Raw genomic sequence first — 16,792 nt, forward strand, 5'->3', positions numbered from 1 at the left:
GGATCAGGAGCACTGGATCGCAGAGCCCTCTGTGGTGTGCGCTGTGGCACGGCCCGGGAGAGGCCCCGTGGTGACCGTGGGATGGGGACGTGTGCTCTGGGGCGAGACCGCCAGCGCCGGAAGCCCTGGGGCCGGTGCTGCCCGCCTGTGCGCCGGGGCCACTGGGGGCCCTCCCGGTGGCACGCACCCAAGCACACACCTGTTCACTGTGACGGTTCTTTATTTGATCTCGACCAAACCCTGTGACAGGAGGGACGCAGACCGAGAAGCACAAGTTGGGAGGATAAGGATCGCAAGCCAGGAGCAGCCAAGCCAGAACCTGCTCCGAGCCCGGGGGCTACCGCAGGCTCCCTGCAGGAGGGGGCCTGGGTGTGGGGCGAGAACAAGCCCTTTGAGAGGCCACAGCCAGCCCCAGGCCAGGGCTGTGCGCGTCACCTGCTCTGAGCAGTGGTGCTTCCCAGATCCAGAGGAGGAGATGGGCACGGGGAGCAGAAGTCATCCACCTGAGTCCTCAGCCGGGGAGGGTGGGGCCAGGACTGAAGGCCATGCCTGGGGCACAGGGACAGGTGTTCCCAGCAGTCGGTCCAGGGCACCTGGGGCGGGGCGGGTCTGGCTGGGCCTTGGGAAGCACCTGCTTCGCCTGGTGGGCCTGAGAGATTAGTGCCGCCCAGACCCGCAGACTTGATGGACTAGTCATACTGAAAGACAGTGTTTCTTTTTTTTTTTTAATTTATTTTTGAGAGACAGTGCGAGCAGGGAGGGTCAGAGAGAAAGGGAGACACAGAATCTGAAACAGGCTCCAGGCTCTGAGCTGTCAGCACAGAGCCTGACCTGGGGCTTGAACCCAAGAACCTGAGATCACGACCTGAGCCTGAATCACTTAACTGACCGAGCCACCCCGGCGCCCCCTGTCCCTATGTCTTAAACATTTCCCCTCGATCACGGGCCAGAGCGGCAGTGGCCTCTGCCAGGCAGGAATGGCCCCACTGGGTGGCGTCCGTCTGGAGGATGTGCCGGCAGGGCGGCTGCAGGTGTGTGCAGGCCACCGAGCAGGAGAGACCCTGCGCAGCGCGGCTGGCGGGCCCACCACTTCCCTGGATGGTTCTCTCCTTCCCGTCCCTGCCCAGGTGCTGGAGGCCGCCTCCACTGAGCCGCGACAGGGCCGGAAGTGGACCAGCCCGGCCAGAGAGCCCCGTGGAGTCATGACTCACTGGGGTGCTCACTTCCTGTGCTGGTGGGAGTCCAGTGACCTTGGAGAGTGGACGTGAGAGCCCCGGTCAGTGTCCAGGAGGTGTGTTTTCCTTGATTTGTCAGCGGGCTCGAAGGAAGTAGCAAACCTCTCTCTCCTTACCTTTTTCAAAAAATGGGTGTCTTTTTTTTCTTTTTCTTTTTTTTGGTTGACATAAAGGGACAGAAGGGGAACTGTCATTGTGGACCACGGGCTACTCACCCGAGTGCTCCTTGCGTTGGAGAGAGGCAGCTGCAGGGTGCGTCTGTGTGGTTTAATCTGAGTTGTACTTGAGTTGAACTTGTCTGTCCAGATCTCTGCCCCCAAAACCACTTCTGTGGCTTCTGCCTGCCCATCCGCCTGTCTGTCCTCCTGTCCATCCATCCGTTGTCTATATAAGAACACGTGAGGGAAAGAACCGCCCCAGCGGGGCTCCGCTGCTGTCCCCCGCGGCGCTGCGGTGAGGGGACAGGACCCCGGTCCTGCCCAACCGCTGGCCGGAGGAGACGGCGGGGCCGCGGGGCGAGCGGCGCTCGTGTGTGTCCGCCCCTCTTCTAAGACGCGGACCGTGCCGGGATGTCGTCCACGGCCTGTGTCTGTGGTTCTTGCTGCAGCCGCGGCTGTGCCTTTGCGCTCCTTTAGATCTTCCATGGTGATCTACTCCCGAGTTCAGTCTTTGACAATTGGAGTTTTGTGTGTTTTCCTGGGCCTTTGTCAACGGTCCTTAAACTAATGCAGTGGCCCCTGGGGGACTGTCTTTCCGTGGCAGCTGACGGCCAGGCCTCTGAGCAGCGGCTAAGGTGGATCAGTCGTGGGGATCCCAGGCCTCTGGTGACAAGGCGCCAGCCCCTCTAATTTGTGGCTTCGTAAACCTCATCACCGGGGTCCACTGAGGGTCCAAATCCCCGTGTCACACGAAGAGGGGCCCGGACGACCGGCTGACCTGGGGGGCCCCGGCTGTGGGCGCGAAGCAGGAGGCGCCCCGTGTTCCCGTCAGCCTGCATCCGTGCGGCCCGGGAAGGGCGAGCGTTCGTGGAGCAAGACGTTGCCGTCGTCACCTGCCTGTGGACGCAGAGCCACGCCGCGCCTGTCCCCCGCCGGGGAGAGTCCTCTCCTACCGTCTGTTTCCTTTTTTAACATTTGGATGGAAATCTTCGAACTCTTTAGTAGGGAATTATGAGGTAGAATTTAACTTAACTTTTAGAGAAAATTATTATTATTTTTTTAATGTTTTATTTATTTTTGATACAGAGAGAGAGACCGAGCAGGAGAGGGGGAGGGTCAGAGAGAGAAGGAGACACAGAACTGGAAGCAGGCTCCAGGCTCTGAGCTAGCCGTCAGCACAGAGCCTGACGCGGGGCTCGAACCCACGAACGTGAGATCTGACCTGAGCCGAAGCCGGAGGCTTAACCGACTGAGCCACCCAGGCGCCCCTAACTTAACTTTTAAAAAACTGTTATTTATTTTGAGAGAGCCTGTGTGCAGCGGGGGAGGGGCAGAGGGAGAGGGAGAACGAATCCCAAGTGGACTCTGCACTGTCAGCACAGAGCCCAACTTGGGGCTCGATCCCATGAACTGTGAGATCGTGACTCTAGCTGAAGTCGAGTCAGATGCTTAATTAACCAAGCCGCCCGTATGGCCCATAACTTTACATTTTATTTATTTATTATTTATTCATTCATAGATTTTTTATTTTTTAATGTTTATTTTTGAGAGCAAGACACACACACAGAGTGCAGGTGGGGGAGGGGCAGAGAGAGAGGGAGACAGAATCTGAAGCAGGCTCTAGGCTCCAGCACAGAGCCTGACGTGGGGCTCGAACCCACCAACTGTGAGATCATGACCTGAGCCGAAGTTGGACGCTTAACCGACTAAGCCCCCAGGCGCCCCAACTTTTTGTTTTCGATTAAATAACTTTAGATTGACCCAGAAAAGTGAAAGCCTGGCACACAAAGTCCCTCTGGGCCTCTGGAAATGTTAGCACCTTGCTGAGCACGGTGTGGTTCCAGAGCGCGGGGCTTTTACATTTTACCGGCCGCTCGCACACCACAGACCGGCCGGGGCCCCGGGGCCCGCTCTCTGTCTCGCCGGCGTGTCTCCTCTGGTCTGGATGGTTCTTCCTCTTTCTCTCGTGCCTGACGCATTCGGGGAGTGCCGGCGGGCATTTCCTCCCACAGCAGTGGGGTGTGGCTGCCACGCTGGGGTCCCGGGCCCACGTTCCCAGCGTGTCAGAGGTGATGGGAAGAGTGTCTAAACAAGCAAAAATACCTCCCGCGCTGCCGGACGCCCCTCTGCAGGAGGAGCCGAGGCCCGGGGCCCCACTGCCTAACTGCACAAGCCTGGGTGGGCAGCCTGGCCCCTGCGAACCTCCGGTGAGGGAACTCCCCGGTCTGGACACTTGACTCTGGGTTTTTAGTGGCCGCAGTCACTTCGGGGAGGGGCGGAGCCGACGGGCGAGGCCTGGGCCCGGAGCAGGTGGTGTTTCCACCCTCCGGGTAGCCCTCCCCCCCCCCCAGCTCCCGGAAAGGGACGGTGGTGGGGATGGTGTCGCTCCTGGGCCGGGAGCCTCCGCTGGCGCTCTGTCCACGGTGCCTGGAGTGCCTGTCGGGCACAGGGCTGCCCCCAGCTCCTTTACTGGTGAGAGCCTGAGGCCCAGAGATGGGAGGTGACCAGCTTGGGTCACACAGGGGCAGCAGATACTGGGGATGATTGTGACTTGGTTTGAATTTGGGGGGGGAGAGTGGGGGGAGCCAGATGCTTCCGGGAAATATAATGAACAGATTTGATGCAAGTGATACTGTTTAGTGAAGTTAATCGCGGCCACAGTCCGTCCCCTCAGGAGCAGAGTCTGGTTTTGCTTTAATCTTCCCTTTCTTGGAAAGGGGCCTCTGCCCCTAGGCCCCAGCACTGCCCCCGTCCCCCGGCCGTCCCCCGGCCGTGGAGCCCTGCACCAGGCACTTGGTACCAATGGGAAGAGGGCCCCATATGCCTGAGGCACAGGCTGGCCATGGGGTGCCTCGCAACAGCACCCCGTTTGCCGCCAGCCACCAGCCGTCAGCCCCAGCGGGTTGGCTGTGCTCTTGGATTGCAGCTTGGCCTGCGTGGGTGCCGAGGTCTTGCAGGGGTGAGCGCCTGGGGCACAGAGCAGCTGGTGTGGGGCCCTGGCGGCCGTGAGGGCAGAGTGCAGGGCGAGTGGCTGCCGCTGAATGAGTGCGCATTTCGGGCAGCTCCTCTGTGAAGTGGCTTTAGCGGTTGACTAAGGAAGAGGCCTCTTGGCAGAAGGAAAAGATCGGGGGGCTGTAGGATTTCCTCTCGTTAATAACCCTGTGTGCACGGGGCACCTTCCATGGGTGTGCGCGCGCGCAGCTCCGGGCGGGTGTTAACTACCCAGCCGAGGATGCCGCCGTCAGGGACGGTCCCCACCCCTTTAAAAGGCACTTGCCGGGTCCTCTGCACCTCGCCACCTAGGAAGGGGCCGGGCCGCTGCCCACCAGGGGCTGTGAAGGCCAGTACCTTAGAACAGGGTCTCTCCTGCGGCCGCCCTGGGAAGAGGCGGGGCACCTCAGGCGCTCCGCGGGGGGCCGGGGGGCACAGTCTGGTGCCCCCGAGAGCGCGGGGTTTTCGGTGGGCTCTGCTGGTCCTTTCCGGGGACCCAGGAGAGCAAAGTCTGGACCTGAGATAGGAGTTCCAGTGTCCGCGTCATAGCCGACTGAGGCCGTGAGCCCCGACAGCTGTGCCTGTCGGGGTCTTCCCTGCCCGTAGTGGCCCCGCCAGCTCCTTCTAGTGCCCACGTCCCTGCCACGGGCCCCCTTAGCAGGAGGAGCCGTTGAATGCCCTCGGAGGGGGGAGGTGTGGACAGGAAGCGGTCCGGGCACACCTTTGTGAAAATGTTCAGCGACCGCGCGAGCCCCGAGCGGCACTCTCGGCCCCTGGAATAACCCGTGACCTCTGTCGTTGTAGGAAGACATGGCCGCCCACGTGGGAGCCTCCCGCACCCCCCGGGAGGTGATGGAGCATTACGTAAGCATGTACATCCACGGAAACCTGGGGAGAGCCTGCATCCCCGACACCATCCCCAACCGGGTGACGGACCACACGTGCCCCGGCGGAGGGCCCCTGTCTCCCAGCCTCACCACCCCCTTGCCTCCCCTAGACATCTCGGCGGCCGAGCAGCAGCAGCTGGGCTACATGCCGCTGCGCGACGACTACGAGGTCGAGTACGACCAGGACGCCGAGGCGCTCGTCAGCGGGCTCTCGGTCAACTACGACGACGAGGACGTGGAGATCGAGCTGAAGCGCGCGCACGTCGACATGTACGTCCGCAAGCTCCGGGAGCGCCAGCGGCGCAAGAACATCGCGCGCGACTACAACCTGGTGCCCGCCTTCCTGGGCAAGGACAGGAAGGACCGCGAGAGGCCGGCCAAGCGCAAGATCCCCAAGGAGGAGAAGGAGCTGCGGCTGAAGCTGCGGCCGCTCTACCAGTTCATGTCCTGCAAGGAGGCCGACGACCTGTTCGAGAGCATGCACAAGGAGAAGGCGCTGCGCGCCAAGATCCGCGAGCTGCAGCGCTACCGGCGCAACGGCATCACCAGGCTGGAGGAGTCGGCCGAGTACGAGGCGGCGCGCCACAAGCGCGAGAAGCGCAAGGAGAACCGGAGCGCGGCGGGCGCCCGGCGGGGCAGGGAGGACGGCCGCGACGGCGAGTTCGCCGCCATCGAGAACCTGCCGGGCTTCGAGCTGCTGTCGGACCGCGAGAAGCTGCTCTGCAGCAACCTGAGCCTGAGCCCCGCGCGCTACCTGACCGTGAAGACCATCATCATCAAGGACCACCTCCAGAAGCGACAGGGGATTCCCTCCAAGAGCCGCCTCCCGAGCTACTTGGACAAAGTCCTCAAGAAAAGGATTTTAAACTTCCTCACGGAGTGCGGCTGGATCTCCAGGGACGCCTCCTGAAGTGGCGGGCGGAGGGGGGGCGGCGCGCAGCTCTGGGAGCCGGGTGGGGGCTGGGGGAGGGGGTGCAGGTGCGTCCCCCCCTCCCCCCATAGTCACTGTTTTTTAAACGAATTGGGTTCCTTTCTTTTAGGCTATAAATTCTCGTCACGGTCCTCCGGAAGAAGCAATAGTAACGATTTTCTGTCGGGCCACAGGGGACACCGACACAGGCCTGTGTAACCTAGTCCTGAGGTGGTACCTCTGGCCTTTATGTTCAGTTTGGGGAATGTTATGAGATGGGTCATTTCCTTTTGCGTCTTCCCTTTGGTACGCGATTCGTGCTGCGGGTAAAAGGGGCGACTTGCCGCCGGGCTGCCAGCTCTGCCCGGTGACATGACCTCTGGCTGGCTGCTGGGGACTCCCTTGGCGGGGGAGGGGGGGGGTGCCCACGCAGACACCTCAGCACAGCCCCGGCACGCGCACTTTAGGTGGGGGCCGGTGGGGCCGGTGGGGCCCGGGGCTGGAGAAGCACGGGGACGTTTCCGCACGAGCTTTAGAGGAAGAATCTGGGGTTCACAGGGTCCACACGAGCTTCCCCTCAACTGCCGGCAACGTGGGGTTCCGGCGAGGTTCCCAAGCCGGACACCGGCCCCTTGCCTCATTGCCGCCCACCCCGGGCAGGCACAGGACCCCCGGACAGGCTCCCGTGTGCACGCAGGGCTGCGGGGGCGCTCGGGCGTGGGTGCCAGGCTCTGGGCGGCTGCCACTTGCTGCCCAGCTGCCCGCGGCGCCTCTTACTTGGAAGAGCTCCTTCCGGAAAGTTGAAGGCTCCGAGTTCCGGAGGCTGCAGTCTCCAGGATTTTCATCGCAGTCACAATTCCCTTTTTTGCTGAAACTGACCTTGACTGTGCCAGCCTGGCTGAGCGTCTACTTCAGGTGGCGGCCGGCGCTCCGCATGCCAGCCAGGCCGGCCTGCACTCCTGCAGCGGGGTCTGGCAGAGCAGGGAGCCTGCGGGCAGGGCCCAGCCTTGACCACTCGTTCGCTCGCTCGCTCAGCTTCGGCCGAGGGCCCGCATTTGTAGATGCACACGGTACCTTCCTTCTGGAACTGGAGTCCTCTGTCTTCCTGCTGCTCAGGGTTGGCTCTCATGTCCTAAGAGCCTGCTTGCGAGTCCGCGTGACTGCAGACCCCAGCACCCATTCTTCCCGGAGCTCATCCTGCATCTCCCGCCCCCATAGCTACCCAGAGACTTCAACCTTCCAGAGTGTTTGGGCTTGAAGTTACATTAAACTGAAGTTATTTGAAAGACAAGAGAAAAAAGACCCTCATCTTTTCCAAGGACTTAATTACGGTGCCTTTTCCTTTCTTTTTACATTTTCCTGTCCTCCAGGATAAATTTTTCAGCATTAAATAAAACGTTTCAAACACATCGTACGTGCCTTTAGTTGTTAAGTACGCCGCGTGCTGGCAGAAAGCGCTCGCCGCTAGCCGAGCCTGGGACTTCTCTGGACAGAAGGGGAAAACAGTGGGCAGTAGTGTTGCGGGCAAGGCCACCTCTACCCCGCCCCCCTGCAGGGAAACTACCGCTGGCAGAGGGCCAGTGCTGCCCACCGCGGAGCGGCGATGGAGATGGTGTGCAGTGGGGACAGGCCCGTGGCTCTCCCCTGAAGTTCCTGGACCAGCAGCATCTGCTAGAACTGGCAGACCCTCAGGTCCTGCCCCGCCCCGCCGCTTCTGGAGCTTTGGAAACCTTAGGCGAGGGGCCTTTAGAGCGGGGCTTTCGGGAGCCTTCCACGTGCCTGGGACGCAAGCTGTGGCTGCTTTGGCGCCGTCACGCATTGGTTACCCTGCATCTGGTTACTGGTTTGGTGAGGTTCCAAATTTAGTAGCCCCTGGATCTAAAACGGCTGCCAGACCAAAGCTTGAGAAGCAGGAGGTCCCGGTACACGTGGCCCGGGCCAAGGGCTGTCAAGTGAAAACTGCTGGGCGTAAGCTGGTTTTTAGGACGTGCGCCTTCTGGATGGCACGAGGAATTTAGGCTGGGCTGTTCTGAAACAGTGAATGCGCGACTTAGGTTAAGTGACGTGCTGAAGGCGTGACTGCCCGTCGCCTCCTACCCCGTCTCCTCCGGCGATTCGGGTCCCGCTCGTCCTGCGGCTGCTCGGAGCCCGGGGGCTGCCCTGTGTCGTGCTCCCGGGAAATCTGCCCCCTAACCCCATGGAATTAATTGGTGCTTTTGTTTGTTCTTCAAAATTTATACAACTTTTAGTCCAGAGAGTTAGGTGATCAAGCTACTGAAGAATGCTTTGCAGATGGCCGACATCCCACGCATGTATAAAGCCCCGAGCTCTACATCTGTCACCTTTCACGCACCCACAAGTCGGGAACAAAGTGGCGTCGCTGCTGCGTGTCCGCGCCGACGCTCCTCCAGCCGTCGTGAGCAGCTCGTGGCCGGCACCTGTGCGCTGGACCGGTGCTCCCCGCAGTTCGCGCTGTGCTCGGTCGGGCAGCTCGCCCACGGGGTGCGCCTTGCCCGCGGCCCCCAGGAACTCGACGCGAAGGCAGACACCACACCTGAGCCCGTGTAAACAGGCACGGCGGCACCGGGAGAGGCTCAGCCCAGCCCAGTGCCAGCCCGCGACGCGGTGGCTGCACGTGTTGCAAGAGTCACTTACGCAGCTTTCGTTTCGCAGAGGAGCTCCAGGCAGGGGACACGAGACACCCCCAGGTACCCAGGCTAAAACGCAGAGCAGTGACGTTGCGTTTTCCAGTGCGCTGCACGGCCTGCGTTTCTGGGGCAAGCGCTGGACCAAGAAACTTAAAAGCGTGATTAAAGGAATAGGGAGTATGTGTAAGTGGTAGAAGTTAACATTTTAATTATGGGAATGTTACCTACATCTTTCAAAATACAAGCAAAATAAACTGCCCCACCTTTTTAGGCAGTAAATGAATTTGACAGTGTTGACCTTGACTCCTACAAGTAGCTCTTGGAGGCAAAGGCAGTGGAAGGTTGGATTTTCTCCGTTTGTAACACCGACCGCTCAACTGTTCTCTCCACGTGAATGCGGAATGGAAGGGAGGTGTTCTGGTCCCCTTCCCGGGTCTGCAGGTGGGGACATCTGCCCCCAGCAGAGTCCCAGTTACAGGCCAGCCCGTGACTGCACCAGACGGAAGCTGGCCTGTGTGCGGACGTGAGTCGAGCACATGGCTTGGCGGTCTGAGCAGATGGGGGGCGCCCTCCCCAAAGTACACACAGCGGTTATCAGAGTAGGAAAATAAACGTTAGGGCTTTAATCCTCTTAAATAAAATTTAAAAATTAACATGAACATCTCCATTGTACCGAGCATGCAGTGGCCAGACTCCGAGGAAGTCCGCCTCCCCAGGGACAGTGCCTTCAGGCCGTCAGAACTAGTGAATACAGATCTGAACGTTTCTACCAACAGATGAACAAATCAGGGCAAAAGTGACCGATTTTCATCAAATTCCATTACTGGCAAACTAAGGTGGGGAAGGCTATTCAGGCGCTCCTGCTCACGGCCTGCGTTGGAGAAAAGCCGAAGGCCGGTCACAGCAGCCGGACAGGACCCGACCCCAAGTGAGCCCGTGAACTTCAAGGGCACCGTGAACCTGTCCTGAGCAGGAACGTGCTGGAACCCTCGCCTTCCCTTCACTGGAAGGAGGCAGCGGGCTGAGTGCAGGGGACGCTCGGGCCAAAGGGTTGCCGGGTGGCCGGTGTGGCCCCTGACGGTGTACTCGCTCATGACATGTGGCCATCGCCAGGCTGTGAGCGGCTCAAGCTCACGCGGGACCCCAGACACTCCAGGCCCTGGAAGCGGCCGCCGCCTGTTCTGGAAGCACGCTGGGCTAGTAAAGGGGTGTTAGAAATCAACGAATAGACTTCCGAATTAGAGGCCATTCACGCATCTGTGCCACTGGCTGGATTCGCTGCGTAGCCGCGGTGACTAGTTTTCCAGCAGGGTCTGGGAAGGGGTCGAGAGGAGAGGCGGAGCCGAGCCTGGCTGGGGGGCCCCGGCGAGGGCCCGCGGCGCTACGCCGCCTTCACCACCCCCACCAGCGCGGGCCGCAGCGTGCGCCCGTGCAGCTTGTAGCCCACTTTGCTGACCAGCGCCACCGTGCCCGGCTCCTTGCCCGCCACCGGCGTGTGGAACAGGGCCTCGTGCTCGTAGGGGTCGAACTTGGCCCCCACGGGGTCCAGCCGGAGCAGGCCGTGCTTCGTGAACACCTTCTGGATCTGGAGCTCCGTCATCACGAGCCCCTCATACAGGCTCTTCAGGTGCGGGTTGTCATCTCTCACCTCCTCCCTTGGGACACTCTGCGTCGCCTTCTCCAAGATGTCTGCCACCTCCAGCAGGTCCTTGCAGAAGCCCTGGATGCCTAGAGGAGGTGGGGAGACACGGTCACCGCCCGCTGCCCGGGCACCGCAAGCTGGAGCCCCCCGACCCGACGCACGAGCACCGAACGGCAGCCTTCCAGACCGTCTGTCGGTCCTCAACTGCTAGTGGTGCGTTTAAAAACAACTCACCGCCTCAAAATCCGAGACCCTTTCCTGGGTTTCGACCAGAGCTAAGCAGGTGTGACGACAAGCCACCACCAACACGCAGAGCCACCTCCCTCAGGGCCGCCCCCAGACCAAGAGGCTGTGGTCGCGCGCAGCGTGTCACCCGGGGCCCAAGTCCCCAAGACACACCCCCAGCCTTAGCCTTACGTAACCTGACAGAAGAAACAACACAGGAGAAAAGTCACCCGACATCCAAGGCAGTGTGGCCCAGCGAGGGGCGCGTGCTTTCAAGAAAACGCGTCAGATGCTGGCCGACGTCAGGGTGACCGCGGTGCGCGGGTGGGGGGACCTGCCGCCCCACGGCTCACTGCGCACGACCGCCACCGGCCCGCGCCCGCCTCCGCCGGAGGCAACACCTGTGTGGGGCCTCCCGTCCCTCTCCCTCCTGCTTTCAACTGGGATTTCAGGGCGCCTGGGGGCTCAGGCGGTTATACGCCCAGCTCCCAACTGCGGCTCAGGCCTTGACCTCCCGGTGCGGGAGACTGAGCCCTGCGTCGGGTTCCGCGCGGACAGTGCAGCGCCTGCTCGGGGTTCTCTCTCTCCCTGCCCCAGCTCTCGTGCATACACTCGCTCCCAAGTAAACTAACTTTGAAAAATAAAATAAGTAAAACGGAATAAAACACTCCTAATAAGAACACGCGCGTCTCACAGGCGGACGCTGTGCCGGTTCCCGGAGAACCGCTTGCCCACGGCGTGTGCGGGTGGAGAGCCAGGCCCCAAATCGTCCCACAGGTGACAGGTGCACTTACAGCCTGCACCCCCTCGAAGGAAGGAGCTTACTGAGAGGCCCCACTCAGCCGGGGAGACGTCCAGAGCCAAGGCCTGAAGTTACAAACATCGGAGGGCTGGGGAGCGGCCACTCTCCCGGGAAGGCGGGCCCAGAGTGGACGGAGGCTCCAGATGGGCAGCCATGACGCGGCACCCCCGAGCCACCGCGGTCTCGGCTGCGGGCCACCCCGATCAAGCAAGCATCTCGGCCGAAAGACTTCAATGTTGCGGTTTCTCAGAGCAAATCAAATCATGTGCACGTTGTAACCTACTACGCGCAAAATAACATTATGTATAAAAACATCAGACGTATACCTTAAAAAATGCTTTTTTGCCAAAAACTGCTAACCGTGATTTAAGCTTCTGGTGGGTTATAGCCAGAGACCAAAACAAACATAGTGGTAAGAAGGTGGAGATATTGTGAAAATCACCAGAATGTGACACAGAGACGTGACGCAGGCAGACGCTGGTGGAAACAGGACTTGCTCACCACCGGGCTGCCCCTGGGCTGCCCCTGACCTTCGGTCTGTGAAAACTGCAGTAAGGCGGGGCTTGCCTGTGTTTTCAAATAGCTTTGGTTGGGCCCGACCAGGGTGGAGGCGCACCGGAAGTGGATGGATGAGAGACCAGCCCTTCCCCACTCACTGGACGGGATATGTATGGGGACAAGGGACAGGAAAGGGTAACTGACCGAGGATGGATAACAGAATAATCTACTAAAATAAGGAAGAAAAGCAGAGACAGAGGGAAGAATAAATTTAAAATACCTGGGAGACCTCCCGGTAAAGATGTGCAGCACACAGGACGCACGGGACTAGAACCCAGAACCAATGTCTGAGCCACAAAGCACCTGTGCGATGCCTCTAACACCCACTGGGGGGCGAGTCTCCTGGGGGCACGACGACGGGAGGGGACACTGCCGCGGTCCCTGAAGGGCCCGGGCACCTGAAGGCGAGGCAGAGAAGCAGCCAACGAACTGCATTCCCAGCTAAAGGAAGGAACGCGACTCTGAGAAGAGATCTGCCGTCGGTTCCGTGTCACGGCCCGAGACCCGGAGCTCGGCGTCCGCTCGCCTGCGTCCCTACGGTGCGTCCCTGGGCCGGAGCTGGTTCTAGAATGTGGGAGGACGATGCCTGCCTGCTGGTCCCCTACAGATGGTTCAGCGCACAAACTGCTGCCTCTTGTTCAACGGCCACCGCCACCCTTCCTTCCTGGCTGTGCCGAGCGGCGGGTCACGCAGGCCTCACTGACCCCCAGGGTGAGATGGGAAGGCCAGTTACACGAGAACCTAAATGCTGGCAATGCAGACAGCACCTTAGAGGTTTCTAAACATTTTTTTTTAACATTTATTTATTTTTGAGAGACAGAGAGAGACAGTGTGATCAGGGGAGGGGCAGAGAGAGAGAGGGAGACACAGGATCTGAAGCAGCTCCAGGCTCTGAGCTGTCAGCACAGAGCCCGACGCGGGGCTCAAACCCACAGACCGTGAGATCATGACCTGACCTGAAGCTGGACGCTTAACGGACTGCGCCCCGCAGACGCCCCATACCTTAGATCTAACAGGTTACTGCTGAGTAGCTGGAGAAAGAACATGGAGAGGCCGCCCTGCTGGAACCCTCTGCGGGCGCAGCGCACCTCAGGCTCGCCAAGGGCTGCATGTGGGCGAGCATGAGTGCGCTCCTCCCTGGAGGGATGACACCAGAAATTCTAAGTGTGACTTTCACTCCCGCCAGGCAACTGCACCGCTGACCCGTTCCAACTGGAGAGAACACACCAGCCTCTCCACGGCCTCCCCGGGTAGATTCTGCTCTTTGAACCTCACATGCACACTCCACCCACCCTCCCCGCCTCAGTTTTGTAGGATCCATATCATATGGCGTTTAAAGTTACCGTATAATTTTGCCTCTTCCACCAACTTCTGGCTCCTCTGCCGCAAGTTCTCCGTATCTGCCAAAGCTCGCTTATATTTTTCCTTAAAAACAAGAAAGAAAACAAACCAAAAAAACAAAAAAAAACCCAAAAAAAGGAAATTTACATAAACGAACCATGAAACAAATTCATAAGAAAGCAAATCGGACACTAACAAATTCCAAGTCAAAATACAAATGACAATCGCCACCTTTGGGATTTTAGACCACAGGCAGCGCGGCTTCACGCGCAGAAGCACGCTGCGCCTGTGTCCTTACTGTCGCTGCGCGGACGGGAAGAGGCCAAGGGGTCTCGCGTGCACACAGGCCCCACGCGCACAGCCGGGAAAGGGTGAGGAGCCGGCTCTGGGCTTCATCACCCATCAAGGAAGGGCCGCTCACTTCCTCGGCACCGTTTCCGGCCTCAGGGAATCCTAGAAGCCGGGCAGGGGCTCACGCCCCCAGTTTCCACACCTGGTGGCTTTGGGGAACCCACCCGCCAAGCTTCGGTGTTTGGAACGCGTCCAGACGCGGCGCCCTCTCTGCCTCCCCCCGCCCCGCATCTCCGAGCACTTGTTCTAACTCGGACTCCTCCGCGACTCTGGGGCCTCCGCCCTCCCGTCGTGCACCTGCAGGCGGCCCGGCGCAGGGGTTAAGAACACGGCTCCTGCGGCTCCAACCCTGGCTCTGCCCCTCGGGAGCTAAGCGGCCTGGGGAACTTCACCTGCCCTTCTGTGCCTCAGTCTCCCCAGGGCCCACAGCTGACTCACAGATGCTGTGAGGACACGGCCAGTATATAGTGCTTCCCAGGACTGTTTTAAATCCCTAGAGACCCCGACTGGTGCCACTGATGCCTCCTCACGTGGGGTCACACTCAGACCTTCCAACTAGCTCCCGACCGCCCTCCCTCCCTGGGAGAGCACGACCCCCGGCTCTGGCGCCAGGCTCCAGTACCACAGTGAGTGCCCCCCCCCCTTGTAAAGACCATCCCGAGTCTCAGCATCATCCGTGCGGCGCGGGAAGAGGGCTCTCGGGCCCGAACCAGAGCCGCACGGGATGTGGGGTCCAGTCCCTTCCTCAGCAAGGCATGGCCCGACTCGGGAGACCCTCGCCCGCGGCCCCACAGACGACCCCTCCCCCGAGCGCCGCGCCGCCTCACCACCGTCTCCTTCAGCTGCTCCTCCAGCTTCAGCTTCTCGTCCACGAGCGCCTTCTCTGAGGAGGGCGCGTCTGTCTTCTGCTCGTGCGGACCCGCATCCTCTTCCGGGTTCTGGCCGCTGTCCTTCTGCCTCGTGGCCGTGCACAGCAGCCGAGGGGACGACCTAAGGCAAGGCCACAACGCTGTGAATGAAGACTGCGGGTTCTGTGCTTAAAAGTCAGACGTACGAGGGGCACCTGGATGGTTCGGTTAAGTGCCCAACTCTTGACTCCGGCGCAGGTCACGATCCCACCGTTCGGGAGATCGCGCCCTGCATCAGGCTCTGTCTGCGCCGGCAGCACGGAACATGCTTGGGAGTCTCGCCCCTCTCTCTGCTCTCCCCTCACTCCCTTGCGCACACACTCCCTCTCAAAATAAACACTTTTAAAAAAGGTATCTACAATGTACTACAATTTTGGGGTTTAAACAAGAAAAAGAGAAACCCTGCACTTCAGAAGGCTCCGAGCGGAAGGTTCCTAGCTTTGGGGAAAGAGGACCAGGAAAGGCTCTGTGAGGAGTCTGGCCTGGAGCTAGGAGGGGGGCGGGGAACCAAGAGCTCGGAAATGAGTAGCGGAAGTGACTTCAGATCTTATCCAGCCTGACCCCCGCCCCCCACAAGAAAAAGGTTAAGCGATAAGCCCAAGGTCACAAAGTTTCTAACGAATGACAGAATGGCCTTAAAACTCCGATTTCTGCCAAGAGCCCTTAATTGTGCCGCAGTTCAATCTGAAAATAAACTGTCGTCATCCTTCTTCCCGGACCAAAGCAAGCTGCCTCCGTGAGCGGGAGCGCTGTCCGCACACCGGACACATGTACAGGATGTTCGGGGCAGCATGGGACAGCGACCGGCCGGAAACAGAACGCTCGTCAGAGGGGACCTCGCTGGATAAACCGGTGCTACCACAGCGGGGACACTGCAGCCACCAGACACCACGTCCAGCTCTCCTCTGGGACACGCGGCCGCTGCACCGGGTGGTAGGAGATGCAAGTCTGAGAAACAGACGACGCGAAGCCCTCTCCGCAAGGACACAGCCTGCGCGTGACCCCGTGTCTCAGCCCCGAGGGGAACAGAAGGACGCGCGGTCACCAGGGGCGGACGGCACAGACCTGCACACAGTGCCGTGGGGAGCGGCCTCACGCTCCAGTCGTGCTGCTCCCCGCGGGGGACAGTCACTGCGCCCTTCAGCGCCGCTCCGCGGCCCACAGAGGGTCTGGGAGCAAGTGGCAGGGAAGCGACAGGGCCGAGTCCCTGCCCCACCGGTTTTCCCGAGAGCGAGACTGAGCCTCACGGAGAAGGGCCGCGAGGGCAGCTCCCCTCTCGCTCCCCCATTCAAGCCTCTTTCCACGGAGGCAGTTCAAGGACAGAAATTAATGCTCCTTTGCTGATCGCTTTCCTGGCCATTAATTCAGTCACAAAACCACAAACTACCTAAGCAAAATCAAATAAGCCTTTTCACTCAGGTAATCCGGGTGGGTCACTGCTCTTTGTTCCTCTGTTCTGTTTTCTAGAACTTCTCAGGCTGGCAAACCCCCTCGTCCCCGTCCCGGGCAGGTAATCTCGGCCCACTCGCGGGTCCTCCCCTGCGCGTGAGCAGGCTCCTCCAGGAAAGTCCAGACCTCGCTCTGCCCAGTCTCTACTGGCTCAGAGCAGCTCCTCCGTAAATAACTGAGTGCCGAGCCGTTCCTACAGCAAAGACGACGCTAAATTCTTCTCACACTAACTTACGATGTAAGACTGAAGAAACAGCAGCTGCAGCATAAAAAGAAGAAAACACAGGGCCCTTGGGTGGCTCAGTCATTTAACCTCCCCATTCCTGAGTTCCGCTCAGGTCCGGATCTCAAGGTTGGTGGGATCGAGCCCCGCCTCCGGCTCTGCAAGGATCCTGCTCGGGATTCTCAGCCCCTCCCGCGCGTGCGCGCTCTCTCAAAGTAAATACACATACAATAAGAGCAATGATGAACGAGACGACCGCGCCGCCTCTTGAGACCGTCACTGTGGAGTCAGGCGCGTGTCCGAGTACATTCCTCGCTCCACGGCGGAGCGGCCTTCGAGGCACGTGCGACCTGAGACTCCGGAAAAGGCGGAGGTGGGGAAGGAATTCGGGCCCGAGTGGAAAAAGCCCGGGAACCGCCTCCGAACTTCGCGAACGCCTCCGGGGGCCCCGGCCTGCCGCTGCC

General features: G+C 60.2%; 2 protein-coding genes across 4 annotated transcripts in view; one reads left to right on the forward strand and one right to left on the reverse strand.

Moving 5' to 3' along the window:
- The window catches only part of TADA2B (transcriptional adaptor 2B), a 12,769-nt gene extending 5,179 nt beyond the window's left edge, over positions 1–7,590 (forward strand). The window contains exons 1-2 of one of the 3 annotated variants that reach the window (XM_029948943.1): positions 3,451–3,600; positions 5,189–7,590. In XM_029948943.1, coding sequence (XP_029804803.1) covers positions 3,466–3,600; positions 5,189–6,181 — 1,128 coding nt within the window. In that variant the 5' untranslated portion in view covers positions 3,451–3,465 and the 3' untranslated portion in view covers positions 6,182–7,590. Of the gene's footprint in view, positions 1–3,450; positions 3,601–3,754; positions 3,866–5,188 lie in introns of those variants that run through there. The other 2 variants (XM_029948950.1, XM_029948938.1) reach the window with 2 other exon arrangements.
- A 1,423-nt stretch (positions 7,591–9,013) lies between these two features.
- The window catches only part of GRPEL1 (GrpE like 1, mitochondrial), an 8,041-nt gene continuing 262 nt past the window's right edge, over positions 9,014–16,792 (reverse strand). Inside the window, exons 2-4 of the mRNA XM_029948960.1 lie at positions 14,576–14,738; positions 13,400–13,481; positions 9,014–10,557 (exon numbers count right to left, since the gene is read on the reverse strand). Of these exons, the coding sequence (XP_029804820.1) occupies positions 10,211–10,557; positions 13,400–13,481; positions 14,576–14,738 (592 nt within the window). The 3' untranslated portion in view covers positions 9,014–10,210. The remainder of the gene's footprint in view (positions 10,558–13,399; positions 13,482–14,575; positions 14,739–16,792) is intronic.

Source organism: Suricata suricatta, chromosome 1 (assembly GCF_006229205.1).
Source record: "Suricata suricatta isolate VVHF042 chromosome 1, meerkat_22Aug2017_6uvM2_HiC, whole genome shotgun sequence".
Taxonomy (NCBI): domain Eukaryota; kingdom Metazoa; phylum Chordata; class Mammalia; order Carnivora; family Herpestidae; genus Suricata; species Suricata suricatta.